Source organism: Lygodium microphyllum, chromosome 23 (assembly GCF_053477565.2).
Source record: "Lygodium microphyllum isolate KBCC chromosome 23, Lygodium_microphyllum_v1.1.10, whole genome shotgun sequence".
Lineage (NCBI taxonomy): Eukaryota > Viridiplantae > Streptophyta > Polypodiopsida > Schizaeales > Lygodiaceae > Lygodium > Lygodium microphyllum.
In genome coordinates this window covers 72,891,095-72,911,046 of record NC_141157.1, presented here as the reverse complement: position 1 = coordinate 72,911,046, position 19,952 = coordinate 72,891,095, and the positions used below count along the sequence as shown (strand labels likewise).

The 19,952-nt window shown below is 44.4% G+C and overlaps 1 protein-coding gene across 5 annotated transcripts in view; it reads right to left on the bottom strand.

Moving 5' to 3' along the window:
* The window catches only part of LOC148016329 (SNF2 domain-containing protein / helicase domain-containing protein / HNH endonuclease domain-containing protein), a 184,994-nt gene that overhangs the window by 36,804 nt on the left and 128,238 nt on the right, over positions 1–19,952 (bottom strand). For all 5 annotated transcript variants that reach the window (XR_015688020.1, XR_015688021.1, XR_015688022.1 and 2 more), the window contains exons 12-18: positions 14,814–14,924; positions 13,233–13,298; positions 13,037–13,135; positions 12,747–12,791; positions 12,404–12,448; positions 11,717–11,935; positions 11,289–11,603 (exon numbers count right to left, since the gene is read on the bottom strand). Coding sequence is in view for 1 of the 5 variants with exons in the window: in XM_087663656.1 (XP_087519782.1) it covers positions 11,289–11,603; positions 11,717–11,935; positions 12,404–12,448; positions 12,747–12,791; positions 13,037–13,135; positions 13,233–13,298; positions 14,814–14,924 (900 nt within the window). In the remaining 4 variants the exon portion in view is untranslated. The remainder of the gene's footprint in view (positions 1–11,288; positions 11,604–11,716; positions 11,936–12,403; positions 12,449–12,746; positions 12,792–13,036; positions 13,136–13,232; positions 13,299–14,813; positions 14,925–19,952) is intronic.

Genomic DNA, 19,952 nt, shown 5'->3' with positions numbered 1-19,952 from the left:
CTGTTACTCAGCTAGGGTTAAATTCCGTGATCGGAACGCTAAGCAATGGATAGATTCCATGGAATAGATGCAATACTTGCGCACAAAGCCGCAACATTGTATAGTCTTGGAATTTGTCCGCAAAGAGTCTTGTCATCTCTCGAAATGAGGTTAGCAAGTTATTGAAAGAATTTAACTTACAAGAGGATGAGTAATCACCCTGTTAACTCACTTTTCTTGGGAAGTAATTGCCAAGGGAAAGGAAGATTAGGCGTTGCCTTGAAGCAAATGACCGACCATAATCTAAAGCGACATGGTCGCTGGAACCTACCACAACTAAACACTAAAGTATGGGTAGGGTATGACCCTAACCCAAGAATGATAGGAATCTTGCCAAGTTGCAATTGATTCCGGAACGAATGCGGATTGCATTCGGAGGAAAGGAAGTCACTCCTTAACAGTTTGCCAGCTAAAAGACCATTGAAATTGATTGTGCTTGTAACAATTTAGAAAGGATTGTTTGCATTGTTTGCTCAATGAACTAAAGGATGAAAATATATCTAAAGCTTCAGGTTGGTGCCTGAGAGGCAGCTTCAGTTACCCCCGACTGCCTGCCTGACCCTAACCAAGGGGGTTGTGAACCGCGCCGGGAACGTGGACCGAACCCGCCGTGAGAGGTCTCTCCGTTGAGTTCTGCTTGGAGCAGGAGGACGCTTGGGTGCCAGAGGGGGCTCTGGCTGTAAATCCCTCGCCTTCCGGGTCCTGCACAAGAGACTAACGTGACTCGGGATTGGATCTCGAGGCCCGCATACTAGTCTACGGGCGGAAACTTGGGATAGTAATCACAGGAAGGATTACTGGATAGCCTTCGGGCGGATTATGAAAGCGCCTACGGGCGGGAACTCCTTGTATTTCAAAGATAAAAGGATATAATGATAATAAAGGAGTTGTTTGACATTGTTTTCTTTATGTCCTGTGATAAGGTTACGTGAAGGAACCAGTGCATAACAGGGTTAATCAAGGAAGCTGTTTGTATATGTCAAACTAATGTGGTAGGTAATTACATAACTAAAACAAACCGAGGAAAGTGCGGAGGATGGACCATGGGTCCGTCCTACGGATGGGTGGTCCCGGTTAGCCGAGAACTTTTCTCAAGGTCTTCGACGAACAGAAGGATGATCGTCATCACCAAAACAAGCAAGGAGAACAATGACTTGGAAGTACCGATTACCCAATTCAGGCTGTTTTAGGGGAACGGAATGGGACTATGCCTTTGGCAGAGGGGTCGAGCCTTGCATCCCTCTCGTTTCCCATTCTCCTTGAACCAAGTGCAGCATGAATTCGCTTCAGACCGGGCGTTCTGCGTAAAGTAGTTCGATTAGGTCTGACGCTAGTCGCTGTTAGCAAACGACCAAACAATTCCGTTCGATCCTAAGTGGAAAGCGCCCAGGACACTTCCGTTACGGGGCAGACGCGGAAAGTCCTAGATTACAAAACCCGCAACATTCCATGGGAGTGCCGGGTGGAGTCTTCTAGACAACCTTTCCGATGGACTGCTAAGACGTGTCCTAGAGGATGTTAGTGGACACGTTACAATGGCACTGCCATCACCATCTCTTTTCCTGGCCTTGATGAGTATTTTACGCCATACCTTTCTGAGATTGGTTGTGCGTTCAGCCGCATCATACAGAGGGATAGGACTTTTGCTGACGCAATCTCAGAAGGCCCACACTGATACCCATCCGTCCGAGTGATAATACCCACAGAGTCTTTGCAATGCCTTCCCCAAAATATTAGAATTCCCTCCATTCACGCGGGCTTTCTTATCCAGCCAGGCCTCCTTGGTCAGTGCTTTGCTTGCAGGATGATTGGACATCTTGCAGTTGAATGCCCCAGGACATGCCGACGCCAGACCCCCTTCAGGGATGAGGGAGGTGGTTGACCCGAGACGCGTTAGAGGAGTGATGTAGAGCGCCAGAGACGGCATAAGGCTAGACAGAGGAGGAGACAACACCAGCGAAGAGAGCGCACTGGTGAGAGGCAGAGGCACGAGGGCCTAGAGTCGAGACGGTGGAGAGTGATCAGGGACCTCAGGTCGTAAGTCGAGACGGTGGAGAGTGATTAGGGACCTCAGGCCGTCAGCCCATGCAGAGCCACTACAGCCCCCCACTGCTCCCATAGATGCTCCTATGGACGCCCAAGAGCCAGAGGTCCCACAGCCATCGATAGGGGCAGCATTGCAGATGGATGTGATTTAGCTCATGGAGGCAGCGACACTAGTAGCTTCTCAGGAGCTAGAATAAGCTTCAAATACACCACAGTCCCCCAGACCATTGCTCCATCAGGTTGAGCTTCTCGAGCTTAGCCCATCTCAGGTACTCGACACACAACAGGCGGGGGAGGGTGTGATAGCCCAGGTCAGTGAGCAGGAGGACTCTGAGGACTTCCCCCCATTACACCCCGCAGTAGAGATAGCGGAGAGACACATGATCGAGTATATACTAGGAGGTAGTAGAGGCAGGCATGGGCTATACAGTCACGCTGGTCCGAGAGGTTGAGACACTCCATGAGGATACTCTCATGGAATGTACAAGGCTTCGGAGGTCATCGCTTTAGGCAGGGCCAGAGCCTCATGCAACAGGATCTGCACAGAGCTCTAGTAGGAGGATCTATTGATTTTCTTATGTTACAGGAGCACCATCTTTCGGCAGACGGGATATCTCGATGTTGCGGGAAGCTATTGCCCGGTCAAAGTCACACTTACTGGGCAGCAGCTATAGGTGCTACCGAGATATAGGCTGGAGTATGTATATGTGTTGGGGAGCCGTGGGCTCAGTCAGTACAGGGCTGGGGTATTCTGATTCCAGGGAGAGCCATGTGGGTCTCGGTGAGAGTCGAGGAGGCACTCATTGGTTTGTTGGCCATTTACACCGCGAATGGCCAACGAGACAGGAGACAATTTTAGACCACCCTCAGTCAGTCTCTACCACAGGTTGATCACTAGGTGGTAGGGGGTGACTTTAACATGGTGGAGGCTCTTGAGGATAGCAGAGATAGATACACAAAAATTATTAGGGAATGAGAGCAGCTGCTTGGGACGAGTTCTTATTCCAGATTAGAGGCCAGGACCCATGGTTCACAGCAGAGTTTGGCAGGACCACAAGCTCTCTTCAGTTCTCCAGGAGAGACAAGGCAATAGGAGCCACGACCTTCTCAAGGATTGATAAATTTTATGTGGATGACTGGGCCTGCGTGACAAAGGCGGCCTTACAAGCATCATACCTAGCACGACCCTCTCAGAGCACTCACCGATTCAGATACTTCTTCTTGAGAGAGTAGGGGGACCCCACTCCAGTGTCAGGATTCTAGAGAACTTGTTTTATGAGGATGATCTTAGAGAAACAGTCACACAGTGTTGGAGATCTAGACCCTATTCAGCTGGACGGGAAGCTAGTGACTTGGATGAGAGCCTATAGGAGATTAGTTCCCTCTTCAGAGAGGAGGCCATAAGGAGGAGACAGAGCCTTCTAGAGAAGGAAAGAGTTGCTAGGGCATCATTGGTTGCCTTACAAAGGGAGGAGGAGAGACGGCCAGGATACAAATGGATAGTTGAGAGGATGCATACCGCCAGGGCAGAGATTGATTCCATGAAGGAAGGTAGATTAGAGTACATATTTCATGAGAGAACCTCCTTTTGGACTCAGTCTTGGGATAGGGTTAATACCGCCAGGGCAGAGATTGATTCCATGAAGGTAGATCAGAGTACATATTTCGTGAGAGAACCTCCTTTTGGACTCAGTCTCAGGATAGGGTTAATAGGGATTTTTTCCGCACCACAGGGCCTAAACACTCTAGACAGGGTGTTCGAATACTCAAGAGAGCTGATGGATCCATTGCACAAGGCCCTCTAGAGGCGAGGCAGGTGGCCACACAATACTATACATCCCTACTAGGATCCACCACTAGACCCCCTAGATATGAGAGAGATAGAGAAGCAGTTTGGCAGAGCACGCAGAGGGTGGTTATAGACAGGATGAGCAAAAATCTAATGGCCCATTTTATAGAGGAGTTGGAGCACGCAGAGGGTGGTTATAGACAGGATGAGCAAAAATCTAATGGCCCATTTTATAGAGGAGTTGGAGGAGGCACTTCGGGCACTACCCTCAGGCAAGTGTCCAAGGGAAGATGGACTAGATAAATCCTTATTTGTGAGCAACTGGGATCTTATAAAAAAAGGCCTTCACTCAGCCTTTCAGGAGATTATGGCATTAGGGACTATGCCAAAGAGACTCTCTGAGGGGTTGATTCATCTTATCCCGGAAGTGGAGATAGATTGGAGATCACACAGTGGAGACAGATCCACCTTGCTTGGAACTGCCTATAAGATCCTCGCAAAGGCGATTAATCTTAGGCTGGTACCATTGATGTCAGATATAATACACCCCACTCAGATAGGATTTGTCCGAGAGCACAGCATCTTGGACAACATCTTCACCTTTTGGGAGACCGCAACTTTGGCTAGATCTAGGAGGCAAGACCTTATTGTGCTCCTTCTCGACTTTGAGAAGGCATATGTTCGCGTGGATTGGGAGTTCCTAGAGGCACAATGCTGAGGATGGGCTTTCTAGAGCATTGGGTCAAGGGTGTAGTAGCTCTCTATTCTTCAGCACATAGCCAGGTCATGACTGGAGGGGCAAGAGGAGATAGATTCAGCATCCATAGATCAGTTAGACAGGGATGTCCACTTGCTCCATTCATGTTTCTATTTGTAGCAGAGGCCCTGAGTTCCTTCTTGAGAGACATATCTACAGGTATTAGAGGCATCAGGCAACCCATCCGTGAAATTGGGGAGCTTCTTGATGTGGAGTTTGGTGATGATACAACAATTTACTTGGATGGGAATGAGGGCAACTTTAGGGCCTTTGTAACAGCCATGGAGACATTTTGCAGAGCATCAGGAGCACTAATTAATTGGCACAAATCCTTTGGATTTTGGACATGCGACACTAGACAACCAGAGTGGCGAACACATGTGGATTTCACATGGGTTCCCCGCGGGACCGCTGTGAGATATCTCCAATGCCATGTGGGGATTGACATTACCTCAGAGCAGTAGCTAGCACCCCTCCTCTTGAGCATTAGACAAAAGCTTTTGTATTGGAGCTCAGCGAGACTCTCGTTGACAGGAAGAGTAGTGGTTGCCAACCAAGTTCTTCTTGCGACCATGTGGTACATCACTTCTTCTTGGGCATTCTCTAGGTCATATATTGGCCAGGTGAAACGCCTCATCATGAACTTCATTTGGTCCGGAGGAGATGGGAGTCCAACCAGAGCAAAGGTGGCTTGGGATGTCATCATACAGTCTAGATCCAGAGGAGGATTGGGGATCATAGACCCAGATAGTCAGAGCAAAGCCTTATTGGTCAAGCTCATTGTTAGGGCTCTACTTCCAAGAGGAGCCCTAGAAGAAACTTCTGATGGGGAGGCTAGAGGACTTCACATCTATACATGGAGGACCATGGCAGCCTAGCATTCACTGGATATTTTAGGAGATCGGTGTTAAAATATGCGGGATCTAGATCATGGCTATGGCGGCTTGTAAGCATAGACTAAACTCATGATGACATTGACTGAAGACCATAATTGTTACACAAGTGAATTAGGTTTCAAGATGGAAGCTTGGACTCATAAACACAATCTTGTGTAGTGGACTAACAAAGACAAGACACTTAACTGAAGGTACAAAGCATCATGACATTGTATTCATTCTATAAGAAAAGTGATAGTTAAGTACAATGCTTTATATTTGTTGGATAGCTACAGTTTTCCTCTCTGTGCATATGGGATTCAGTCTGTCTGCACGTCCTAAGCCCAGAACTGCCTCATACAAAGAGGCTACAATAGGTGTGATTCCAAATATCTCAACACCCCTCCTCAATCACAACCAGAAAGTACAAAGTGTGTAGAGGCTTTAGTAAAAGTAACACCAGCAAAGTGTAGGCACACCATAAACATGGCAAAACACCAGAGGCTGTCACAGAAAAGGCAAAGTTTGGGTACCACAAACATGATGGTCATCTAGAGGCTGTAGCAGGGGCCTTACAAAGGCTGTAGTACAAGGCTACATGAGGAGTTTACAAGCTTATGATAAAGACATTTGGGCTAGGCAATACAAGGCTAAAAAAGTCAGTAAAAAATAGGATCAAGTACCGTGAGGCCCTTGTGGTTTTTAGCATTTCTTTTGACATAGATCTTCGATTCATTGGAGTTCTTCTTATCTAGCTTCTTGTACTTGTACTTCACTTTGTTTGCCACTTCAAAGTCTTTATGATTTTCATGCTTCTTCTTCTTATTCTTTTTCTCTTTGATCTTTTGGTCATGCTCAGCTGAGATGGAAAGGAGTTGAGAGGGGTGAAAGGAGAGTTGGGCCATGCTCAGCTGAGCTCTGATACCATGTTAAAATACGCGGGATCTAGAGCATGGCTATGGCGGCTTGTAAGCATAGACTAAACTCATGATGACATTGATTGAAGACTACAACTGTTACACAAGTGAATTAGGTTCCAAGATGGAAGCTTGGACTCATAAACACAATCTTGTGTAGTGGACTGACAAAGACAAGACACTTAACTGAAAGTACAAAGCATCATGACATTGTATTCATTCTATATGAAAAGTGGTAGTCAAGTACAATGCTTTATAGTTGTTGGATGGCTACAGTTTTCCTCTCTGTGCATATGGGATTCAGTCTGCCTGCATGTCCTTAGCCCAGAACTGTCTCATACAAAGAAGCTACAATAGGTGTAATTGCAAATATATCAACAATCAATACCAGAGATTTAGGGAGGAGCTTCAAGGTCAGATTTGCAAGTACCATTATTAGAGCTTGGAGATATGTATCTCCATGGCTCCACCAACTTCCCCCGACTACTATTGAAGAGAAGAGGAGATAGCCTCTTCTCTTTAATCATTATTTGAGATCAGAGTTAGGCCACATCATTGGGTAGCGGACACACTTATCATGGGGGAGATTCTCTTTACAAGTCGCTACATCAGTGGAGGAGTGGTTTGCATTTCAGGAGCTACCACACGAGACCCAAAGGCAGAGATTACATGGTCTTAGGGAAGCCAAGGCTATGATTGAGGCAGTGATGGAAGGGGTTTCACTAGATTGGCAAACCGAAACAGCTTCCTCTCAGACTTGGATTAGTCTTTTCTCTAGATGGGATACCCTTCTAGCAAAGACAGGAAATTCACTTTCACAGTAGAGGAGGATGGCCACCTCCAGCGAGAGGACCTTTTGAGCTTACAGCACTCCGTGGCTGCTCTCCAGGCAGAGAATTGGAGTAGAGGCACACTTTCAAAGAAAATGGCACATAGACCCAAACCCAACCACTTGTCTTATACATGGGTGGAGATATTGGGCATACCAAAGGAGGCCTCTACAGAGACTTCAGTAGGAACCAGGAGAGTGGGTGCGGAGGGATCTCTTCCTTGATAGGCCATCCGACATCCCCTTCTTTGGCTACACTACTAGATTCGGACGGAGGATACAGATGAGCAAGATTAGAGCACAACCTGCATCATCCCTCATTGGCATAGAGAGGGAGTCTCAGATGAGTCCCTATATGACTTTTGGAGGCGGCTACATGACAGCTTCAGGCCCAGGAAGATATCTCTTTTTCTATGGCTTTTAGCCCATAGGAGTTTAGCAGTTGGCACTTAGCTTGGATATGGAAGGGACCCAGTGGCTTGCGCGTGATGTGGTGAGCCAAAGGAGACATAGAGACATTGCCTCTGGGACTGTCCTAGAGCCCAAGAGATTTGGAGGAGAGCTCTGAAGATAGTATTCCATGGTACAACAGAGTCCATGATGGAGACATTGGGGGCTGCAACCTGGGTCACAAACAGAGGTCTAGCTTGCGGCTATGAGGACACCCAAAGGAGCATTTCTTTTCTCATCATTGGACAACATCTGAGCAAGAACCCTACCCTAGACTACTCACAGACACAGTGGACTCAGGGACATTGTCACAGATGGGAGTTGATTTCCAGCATTATAGCTTGGTACATATGGACTGCGAGATGTAGCTAGGTCATTGATCTTCAGAATATACCCATTGGGAGTCTTTATTGAGGATTTGGACAGAGATAGTCCATACTCTCCGTGGGAGATGGGAGAGGTTGCAAAGCATCTTTGAGAGGATGAGGAAGAAAAGAGAGGCTTTTCTAAGGATTTGGGATTCAGGCACCTTTCACACTTCCCCTCAGATGGTTTGGCACTTTAGCCCACCAGATTGGTTGTTTACACAACCATTGTATCTTTGATGTACTCAGTTACTCTTCACAGAGTTTCTTGTACTTTGTATTTATCTTAGGGGGACTTTCTTCGAGGTGTTATTAATAGAGTTCTCTTTTCTTGGAAAAAAAAGTTGGCCATGCATTTGCACTTGTTGCCCCAAGGATACCAACTATTTGTGCTCATCAAGCATTTTGGGCTCTTCTAAAGAAGGCTAAGGCATTTCCTTCGGTTCTTGTGGCTGTCCCGAAGCTGTAGAAGGTGTCTTCTCTCTTTGCCTTTGCTGTCCTTCTTTGGAGCATTCAAGAATCAAGTAAACTGGGGATCCTTTGCCAATTCAGTAAAAAGATTTGCCATTGTACGCATCCTTGAAGCTATCATCAAATTCTTCAGCCTCTTGCTGGTCATCAGCCTCTTTTACCCTCTCCCCTCTCCCCCCCTCCCTCTCTCCTCCCCTTTAAAAATTACCAAGCCAAAAGAATGAAGAGCCTCTGTCCATCCACCCTACGCTTCGCTTTGTTGTATGATGTATTACATATACACTCCCATCTGTCTTCTAGTAGTGTGCTGTGCATGTTGTGCATGAGGTTTTACCTTGTTACCCTCATGTATTCATCCTATTAACTCAAGTGACATTGCTATTTTAGCTCTAAACATGCGTTCTATTATCTATAATCCAAAATAACCAAGTTTTAGTTTTTTTTTCATACTAATATCGTACTGTATCTTATAAAATCACAAGGTACAAATTAGTACAGTATTTTATCATACCGTACGGCATACCGTATAGTACCTTTCGTACATGACAACCCTCACTAGGGAATGGCGGGCTTAAGCAGACAATCCCTGAGTACATTACTGAGGTATGGTGGGCTATTGACGTGGGCTATTGACGGAGGGAGTGCAAAAGAATGAACGGTGACAGGACATGGGATAGATAGGGCTGACAAATGGGTCATAGATGTAGCTTTCCATGGCTTCCAAAATGCATTAAATCAGAAAATAATCCCAAAATCCGGGCTCTAATGACTCTTCAAATTTGTGTATTTGCTTTGGGTGGATTAGATGAGGATTTGTCCCTAATGTAATGGCGGACAACAAGCTCTCAATTCTATATAGACCTCGATTTTTCGTGCTCCTCAACTTGATCTTTCACTTTCACAATTTCGCTTTGATACTAATTGAAACAATTCGATTTAGATGCGCAATGAAAGGGAATTTTGTATTTTACCTCAGTAGGATTTTCTCCGAGATGTTAATTAATAGAATTTTCTTTTCCCGAGAAAAAAAACAATGGTGAGCGACCAAAGTCATCACCTAAATTAAAATTTAATTGTACTGCATTTATTCCCTATTTTAGTCTCCATTTACATCTCCAAACAGACTGTATTTGTATTTCTTGGCACATTATGGGCATTGTTCATGCCCCCTTGATCATTCTTCATGTTCCGATCATTCTCCCCCTCTTCAGCTGCTTATGTGTCCAACTCAGTCTGACAACCTTTCCTCAGCCTGGTGACAAGTCATTTGACCTGCTACCTCTCTTCTATAGCTAGTGGCACCTTTCTTCACATGGTGACCTGCAAATATTCAACCCTGATTTTCTTTCATGCTGAGATGGGGTTCCTGCAGTAGCTGCGCTGCTGTGACATGCTTCTCCAACTATTCTGTGTTTCATGGTTTGATCTGGCCACCCAGCAGTCTTCCCCAGCCAGCTTGTGTTAGAGATCCGAAGCTATCATCACACCTGTATTTTTCCTTTCAAGGGATTCCCTGTCTGCTGGCTTCATCATCCTCAAGTGCAAAAGGCTAGTAGTCCTCTCATTGCTGTGTTCGGTGGACCAAGTGCTCTACGTGCAGCAGAGATCATCAGCACACTCTTCTTAGCTACGTCTTTGCAGAAATCTGATCATCCACAGCAGGCATCTTCATCGACATTCAATGGCTGCCAAATGCAGATCATCTTGGCTCCCAAAGTTTGTATCCACCACCTGCAGCTGTCTACATCACCAGGTTGCAGAGATCTTCATCTGGAGCAGCCATCATGGTCGTCATGGAAACCTCTCCATCCAAAGGACTGTGTTTTGTTCCCTTCATAGAGCAGATCCTTTACAGGTGCTGCTACTTGATCAGCCAGGAGAGCACAATCACCTAGAGACAAAAAAGCCTGAGGCTCGTCCATTGTATCGGCACTGCATATGGTTCATTATTTCATTCACATTTTGTGTTTTTGAGTTATGTATCATAGTGTTTTCCATAGACACACTATGTTCCTCCCTGCAAACCCTAAACTGTTTCTTTACAAAAAGTACTAAATGTAAGCCACTATTTGGTTTATGTGTACTACAATTTGAATTTGTATGAGCAACATTAAATAGACCAAAGCACTAGAGTGACTTTACAGCATTGCCTTGCAATATGTACATTCTGCATATAAAGGTGCATGACTGGCAATGGTCGTTCAGACACTGAAACTGCTGACAAGAGTTCAGCACATGTACCTATCATTGAAAGTAAGCCAAAACAAAGAAAAATGAAAGAGAAACCCTGGTCATCTACGTAACAAAATGGTCAATACAGCTCTTAACATGAGCTGAATTGATTTGGTTTTGGATTCTCAGGCCACACATGCCATTGTAAGGGATATCAATTGTTTGGGGCTATGCGTAGTCAAAGCAAAAATCAAAGTAGGGTTTAAGACTCATGTTATATCAACTTGCTTAACAACCACATTTAAGAATGGATGAGAAGCTAGTTGCACACTAAAAGCAACCTGTGTTCTAAACTATGAAATCAACAAAAGTACTTGTATAGTCTGCAAGAATCTACAACATATGTGCATGTGTATAATCAGCTTCACATTGGATTATGATGGTCTTTATCAAACCTAGTCTCATAAAATCACCCAGCATTTTTTAGGTCGAACTTAAAACTTCTACATTCAGTATGTGTTTAAGATATAAAAGCACACTCAGAGCAAGGGTACAAATTATACACATGTAAATCTTACCCCTTTCCCGGAATAAGGTCCCTCAGCCTTCACACATTCTAATTCAAGTGCTAGTGGTATCTGCAGGGGCCTTCCCAGAAGACAATTTCGATCGACTGGACGAAGAGCATTCCATTGAGAGATGAATGAAGCTGCATAGTTATAATTGTCACGACTTTGTTTAAGACAGGCAGGAAGCATGCAGTGCTGCAAGTGTAAACCATCGTTGAAAAACTCTAAATCTTGGGGAAGGAAATTTTCTTCCAAGGGTGTTGGCCTGTATCCATCAACCTTTGACCTGACATACAGATGCACACGTCCTGTGTTTGGACTAACCTGCATAATTGGTAAATGTTCATGAAAAATGAGATTGATGATATTGACAATCAAAGACATTACGTTAGATAAACTTTAATACACATTGGAGCTAACTGGACCAGTGATGTTACCTCAAACATTAATGCATCAGGAGATATTTTGTCATTTGTCTCTTCCGATTGTGATAAACTTGCATGCTTAGTTACGATCTGGTCATTTCCATGGCTTTTACAGGTCAAAGTTTCAGTTTGTGTGAGACCAAAATCTTCATCACCAGTATTTTCAGTGTTGACCTCAAATGTTCCAACAGTTTTCTCTTGACTTGGATTTGACATTTCTATTGTTGCGTCCTGTGCAAGTGGGAACAGACAATCAAAAATGAAGTTTCAGTTTGTGTGAGTCAAAAATCTTCATCACCAGTATTTTCAGTGTTGACTTCAAATGTTCCAACAGTTTCTCTTGACTTGGATTTGGCATTTCTATTGTTGCGACCTGTGCAAGTGGGAACAGACAATAAAAAAGTGGTTTCTTTCCCTGTTGATACAAGTTTTCAAACCACCACCACTACTCACTACAAATAAACCCATAAAAAGAGTCACCACTGGAACTGAATGAACAGGCATTTCTCTTGACTTGGATTTGGCATTTCTATTGTTGCGTCCTGTGCGAATGGGAACAGACAATAAAAAAAGTGGTTTCTTTCCCTGTTGATACAAGTTTTCAAACCACCACCACTACTCACTACAAATAAACCCATAAAAAGAGTCACTGGAACTGAATGAACAGGCACCATTTCTCAGAGCAACAGGTGGACTCACATCTGTTCCAGTTGTTTTACCATCTGATAGACCTCCGGATGCTACCTGTGCATAAGGAACATGGGTTAAGATTTGACTGCAAATCAATCAAGTTACAAGCAGAAATAATGTAGCATCCAAAGGAAGGTACAGTTTTAATACAGGTACATAGAAACAGCATAGTTAAATCAAGCCAAGCTGCGAATGTGAATGTTTTATTTGAAAATCAAGCCAGCCTCTTTTAATCTAGTGCCTAGGTAGAAACTCTACTACATAGAGTTTATTATAATAAACCGTTTGCTACAGATAAGTGTAGAAGCTGGGGGAATGTACAAAAAAGGCACATTGGAAAAATGTAGTTTACCTCTTCCATTACTTGAGCCTCAACATGTTCCAAGACAGCATCAACCTGTGCATTCAGAGAAGAAGACTAATTGTGTTTGTATAACTAACATCACAACCACTGCAAACTAAGTTCTTAGTTTTTCTAGCCTGTAACAAATGCATGTACGAGAACTGTAATCCCATGAAGAAACACAATCTTTAGCAGGATTAAGGGTTTGAATGCATCTGAACTTTGAAAACTTAGATTCACTATACAATGGTTGTTTAAAAGAACAGAAATACCAAAAAAGGTCACGACTTTATGCATACCTCAATTCCAGGTATCCTCTTATCTGCACCATTAGTCATAATAGAGACTCGTTCCAAACTCTTGCTGATACTTTGCCACTGCATTTCATCTGAAGTATCCTGAACACAATCAGTCAAGAAAAATTCTTTACAAAACCACGTCACTGTGAGATAATGTTATAAGTAGCCACAAGACCAAAAGCCATAAAGGAAGGACCTTTGCACAAAAAATATAAACGTTGACTGCATTCTTCTGTCCACGTCTATGTGCCCTATCCTCTGCCTGAGAAAAAACATTGAAGATAAGGATTTTCATTTGAACAGATTCTCAGAGGATGTTTTGGTTTTAAATATCATGGATATTGTACTAGCTACTTCAAGTATGAAAGTTTGAGCTTGCATAATAATTTTAGGAACAAAAATGCTCTCTGATATGGTAAAGCAACCTGTGTGTTTGCAGTCACAGAGCAGCTTCTTCTTAGCCACACATCTCTCAAACCTGTGTAACCAGCTGAATCTTCTATCTGACCTAATTGACCTATGCTTTGTGTCCATTTCCTCCTCATCTCTGGGTTGCTGCAGACTGTTCATTTGAACAGATTCTCAGATGATGTTTTGGTTTTGAATATCATGGATATTGTGATAGCTACTTCAAGTCTGAAAGTTTGAGCTTGCATAATAATTTTAGTGATAAAAATGCTCTGACACGGTCAAGCAACCTGTGTGTTTGCAGTCACAGAGCACCTTCTTCTTAGGCGCACATCTCTCAAACCAGTACAACCAGCTGAATCTTTCATCTGACCTAATTGACCTATGTGGCTTCGACAGCTTTGCATCCAATTCCTCCTCATCTCTGGATTGCTGCAGACTGCTCAGTGCATCTCATACTCCTTAAATCGTTCATTTTGCTTGTCTCTTCTTGCTCTTTCTGACCACAGACACTACTCTGTGTCCTGTACCCTGCATATAGCCATGTGAAGTCTCCAGCAGCACTCCAGCATGCCTTCAGTGTCCAGCATAGTACCCTTGGCTTGGCTCTAGTTTCTCTAGCTTTCTTGGCTTGTCAAGTGAACACATCTTAGTTTATCGTTAGCATCTTATTGCACCACTATTGTACTGTCTTTGAGTGGTGGTGGCAGTTTTCAGTTAGTTTCCTTCAACATTTAGTAGGGAGTGCAGTATTAAAGCCTGGTCCTAACACATCTCCCTCTACTTGTCCTTACTTGAATCAGAGTAGCAGAAAAATGTAGTTTTTATTTGCACTAACCACTTCTATCTTGTCATCATCTTGCACTTTGCACCTCTAGCATCTGATATCTTCACTCACAGCTAACATCATCCTCTCCACTTCCTTGCTCCTTGCTCTAGCCCTTCCCTCATGTTGCAAGAGTTGCACAAAGATCAGCAAATAGATAGAAGGGAGTAGTTTGCAGTTTCACACTAGCCTATGGCCTTGTCTTCAAGGCTTCTCTTGGTGCTGAAGCTCGGGCTTTGACTTTGTGGGCAAGAAAAAAGCCTCGGTGCCAATTACAGTTCGTCTGCTAGATCAGAATATATGGTTTGAAGGAGCTTCTCTGTGTATATCATGGGACAGCAAATGAGCATACCATTGGCTGGAACATGCTTTGGATAGTGAGATGAGTCACACCATAAAGCAGTAGGATCTGCCTACTCCAGAGACTCTCCCTCAGATTTGTGTTCTGATCATACAACACTAGGCTCAATTTTCTCACCCTAGGCTCAAGGTATCAAACTAAATTAATGATGTATTTTCAAGGATCGGTATTTTGAGGTTTACCTGACACAACTCTGCTGATGACCTTGGAAGCTCCGTGAAAACTACTGTTTGTGCAGAAGAAAAATCCAAGCCAACACCGCCAGCAGTCAAACCTATGATAGCAACTTTCATCTGCACATGCTCAATTATGAGTGGAGGTGTTACAGAAAAAAGACACTCAAGTTTGTAAAAAGCAATAAGTTCAACAACAAAGACAGAAAGGAAAATCCAAACAACAAGCTTTACAAAAAATATGATTGTGTATTCATTTGGCCTCTTTGTATGAGGGTATGATGCATTCCTCTAAAAATAAACTGCATACAGGCATGTATACTGCAGAAATGATTTCAGATAAGAAAGTCATGAGATTAATTAATAAGTCAATTAAGGCAAATGCAAAAAGGAATCCTCTAAAACCTAAAGAAAACCTATTATCTACTGTATATATCCCTTTATCTGTGAGTGTGAGGTGCTTCTCTAAATATGAATGTAAACACACATGATAATGATAGCAATTGATAGGTGTTCCACTTTTCAAGCATACAAGTGAGGCAAAAAGATGATTAACAAGAAGGATTTCCTCTTGTTGCTCATGTTAGCAAGTACAAGGATGATTGATAATAAAGCAAGTTTACAAGGAAAAATTCCCATATATTCAATAAATTAATTGTACTAGGCGTGGCCTTCTTTGGCCACACCACCAGGTTGGAGAAGAGGATACACATGAGAAGAATTAGATCAAAGCCAGCTTTCTTGATCGACTTTGGCAAGAGATTGGACAATAGCTACAAAAAGATGTCACTCTTCTTAGGGTTAGTAGCACATAGGAAGTTGGCAATTGGCACCTCGCCTAATTATGGTAATTTCATAGTTCTCAAGTACGAAAGGTATGATACGGTATGGTATGATAAAACACAGTACTAAATGGTACCTTAAGATTTTATAAGGTACGGTTTGATATTAGTACGGAAAAAAATTAGCTTGATTATTTTGGACTAAAGATAATAGAATAGATGTTTCAAGTCTAAATAGCAATGCTATTAGAGTATATAAGATGAATACTTGAGCGTATCATGCCAAAATCTGATGTTGCATGCACAACATGTGCTACTGCCACCTACAACTTACAACTACATAGATGGGAGTGGATACATCATACATGAATGATCATACAAATAAGAGAAGTGTGGGCTTGAGAGAGAGAAGGTTGAGAGAATTTTTTTGAATCTCAAATAACCTTATCTCATGGGAGAAACATAGTAGTATAAGGAGCATTTAGCTCATCCCAAAGTGTAGTTTGAATAGGAAAAGATGTATCCATTAAGTTGGTACCTTATGGTACTAATACGTAAGGTATGGTACCTAAAGTATGGTATAGTATGAAACCTTTTGTACGTGGTACTAGTGCAACTATGGAACTTGAGAGAGAGGGAGAGGCGAGAGAGAGAGAGAGAGAGAGAGAGAGAGAGAGAGAGAGAGAGAGAGAGAGAGAGAGAGAGAGAGAGAGAGAGAGAGAGAGAGAGAGAGAGAGAGAGAGAGAGACAAAGAGAGAGAGGGTTGTGTATGTATCTCCGCCCCGCGAAAATATGACCAGACTCCAGGATTCGGAAGGTCGCATGGTCACGGATCCGCAGACCATTGTCACTATGTGCAGAAACTATTTTATGGATCTTCTTGGTTCCTCTTCCTCGCCTTCTAGCCAGGTTACGCATGCCCGTGCGGTCTTCTATCATCTGGTCCGCCAGCAGGTTCCAGTTGATATGCAAGCCGCTTTGGAGACGGATATTTGCGAGGACGAGGTTATGGATGTTTTGTTGCACCTGCCGAATGATAAAAGCCCTGGCTGGGATGGTCTCACTAATGAATTCTTTCAGACCTCGGCCACGCAGTTGGCGAAGCCATTGGTGGCCATGTTTCAGCAGGTGTGGGAAACGGGGGTCATGCCCTCCTCATGGAAAGAAGGCCTTATCAAACTAATTCCAAAGGTCCCTTCGCCGTCAAAGTTGCAACACTGGCGACCAATCTCTTTGATGGGCTCCATGTATAGAATCTACTCCAAAGTGCTGGCGAATCGGCTCCACAAGCACCTTCCAGCTATTGTCCATCCTCTCCAATATGGTTTCATTAAGGGCCGCAACATTCTGCATAATATCTTAAATGTGCAAATGGCCATTGACTATGCGCGGCACTCCGGTCAGGAAGTGGTATTGATCCAATTGGACTTGGAAAAGGCATTTGATTATGTGGACTGGTCTTTCATTGCAGACCTCATGTCGGCTATGGGCTTTGGTACCCGAATGTCCCGATTGATCTACACCATCAGTGCTGAGGCTTCCTCCAGAGTTATGCTTAATGGTGGAGTTACAGAGCCATTTGTCCTTGCACGCTCGGTCCGACAGGGTTGTCCTTTGAGCCCTCTCTTCTTTGCCCTGGCGACTCACCCGGTCCTTTCAATGTTATCCTCCATGGCAGCCTCTGCCCAGCTGGCCGGTCTGTCTCTTCCGTTGGGTCAGCACTTCGTTAGCCAATCTTTGGCGGATGACACCTTTATGATTTTGCAGGCGGACAGGGACAACATTCGAAGGGCATTAGATGTTTGGACACTCTTTGGTCAGGCCTCTGGGCTTCGCATCAATGCCCTTAAGTCAGCGCTTCTCAGTTGTACGGAGCCTGATTTGCAGTCCTTAGGCTGGCAAGGCCAGGTGGTTTACCGTGGCTCCATTGTCAGGCATCTTGGATACCCATTGGGGGTGGATGTACGGCCAAAAGCCCTGCTGGAGTGGATTTCACAAAAATTGGTAGCAAAGTTTATGTATTGGAAGTCGCAAGCGTGGCCATTCCATGTCCGCCTCAAAGTGGCCCAGACAATCATGCTTCCAATGCTAACGTATTTCCTGCCATTGTTGCCATGGACTCCTACTACTTTGAAGGCCCTCACTCATCCCATCCGTTTCATGCTATGGAAGAAGGACTCACTGCAGGCCGGCATTTCCTGGATTTCTTGGTCACACGCATGTACCCCTAAGCGCATGGGTGGCGGAGCGATTTTGGATGCACACACTCATATGTTAGCTCTCCGTTGGTCCCTTTTTCGTGCCATGTGTGTGGATCACCACCCTTGGTCCACCATAGCCCGTTATTTTCTTGAGGACAGCGGGCTCTGCCATGGCAACACACGGCTTCGGGCCTCCTGGTGGCATGTCCTTAATGCTGACTCTCGTGTTTCCAGTCCCTCTTTCTCTTTGTTACTGCACTTGGTCGGCTCTTGGAAAGTGGTGCTCCAAAAGGCCCGCTGGCACCCAGTGGGGGACCGCTTACAGACTAACTCCTTTCAGCTGGAATTGTTGGCAGTATCGAGACTCCTTTCATGGGAAGATAAACATCAACTCAGACCAAGATTTAATCGCATGGCCCGTTTAGGTGTGATGTCGGTTGCGGATGCTACCCTTGCTACTCGCAATGTCCTCGTCTCATTTCGGACTGCTCGGCGACTCTTTAAGATTCCGCGTGGATACTGTGATTTGTGGGAGCAGCTTTCGTCGAAGCTTTAGGGTCGGCAACCCTTTCCTGCCTTGACGGTGGATCGCCCTTGGCAGGACTGGGATCTTGCAGGCCGCCTGAGAGTTTGGAAAAGGCCTCCACTAATCAGGTGTATCATCTTCTTGTTCAAGATCACCAATGGCTGGGAGAGAAAGCTAACACTGTTTGGGGACTGCGGAAATCGCTGTCATGGTGGCACAAAACGCTGATGGAGGGCTGGCAAAATAAGACACCTTTCAAATGCAAGGTTTTTCTTTGGCGGGTAATGATTGGTGGTCTTCCTCTGGCCTCGGCCCTTGCCAAGCGTCGCATCTCGAATGGCAATTGTTTCTTCTGTACCACACCGGCGAAATCGGCCCGACATCGTTTTCTCTCTTGCCCGCTCGCCAAGAATATCTGGTCACTCTTGTCGCACATTTGGCGCGCGGTGGTGGGATCCTCGCTAACTCCTTTCGATTGGGTTTTTGTGCGCCCGAAGTATTCCGCACCGCCACAGTTGCATGAGAAGATCTTATTTCACTTTTTCAGATATTGGGGATGCTGGCACATTTGGACCACGCGCAATGCTTTTCTCTTTGATTCGGCCTCTAATGTACCCCGACATATTGCCAGGCTTAAAGGGCTCTTGCATTGGCAGCTGGATATCATCCGACACTCCGACTTGCTCCCTCGAGAGGATTTGCATCCGTGGCATATGGCAATTGCCTCTGGGTCGTTGCCATGATTGGTGTAACTTTTTCAGTGCATTACTACGGGGCTTCCCCACACGTTGGCCTAGGGCCCTCGTGTATCTTGTAATCAGAAAAAAGAGAGAGAGAGAAAGAGAAAACCTCTTCACATGATGGCTTTGTGTCATCATGTATCTTGTAATCCAGTAATCTTGTATTTTTTTCGTAATTAATATAATTACCTTTTACGAAAAAAAAAGAGGGTTGTGTATGTGAGAGAGAGAGAGAGAGGGGCTTGGGGGAGAGAGAAATAAGAAAGAAAGAAGAAGAAAAAAGAAAGAAGAAAGAAAAAAGAAAAAAGAGAGTTGTAGGCTTGAAGAAGAGTGGCCAAAAAATACTTACCTTTTTGTACTAGATTGTACAAATACGTACCATACCATACCATACAAATCGTACCGTACAGAGACAACCCTGGGTAATTTCCCAATAGTGTGCGCAAGATTTGGAGAAACTGAGGGGACCTAGGAGCACTACCTACAAGATTTCCCTAGGATGGTACAACTAAAACTATAATAGTGACCTAGGGGGCATGGTAATAGCTTGGGTCATAGATAGATATAGAGGTCTAGTATGCAGATTTGAGGATGTTCAAGCAAGTGGGCTAAAACTTGAGCATGATTTCTTTGAGAGGCTTGTCACACACAAAGTAGGGTATTGCCACACACGGGAACTGATTTCCAGCTTTATTGCTTGGTTTACTTGGACTACACCGAACATGCGAATACTAGGATGGGAGAGGAGGATATACACCGAACATGCGAATACTAGGATGGGCAAGCGAGTAACTCTTGGTACCCCACATGCGCATACTAGGACTAGGATGGTCAAGTGAGTCACTCTTGGTAGTACTTGAGCATGATTTCCACTCTAGCCCTTGATTGTTGGCTAGTGC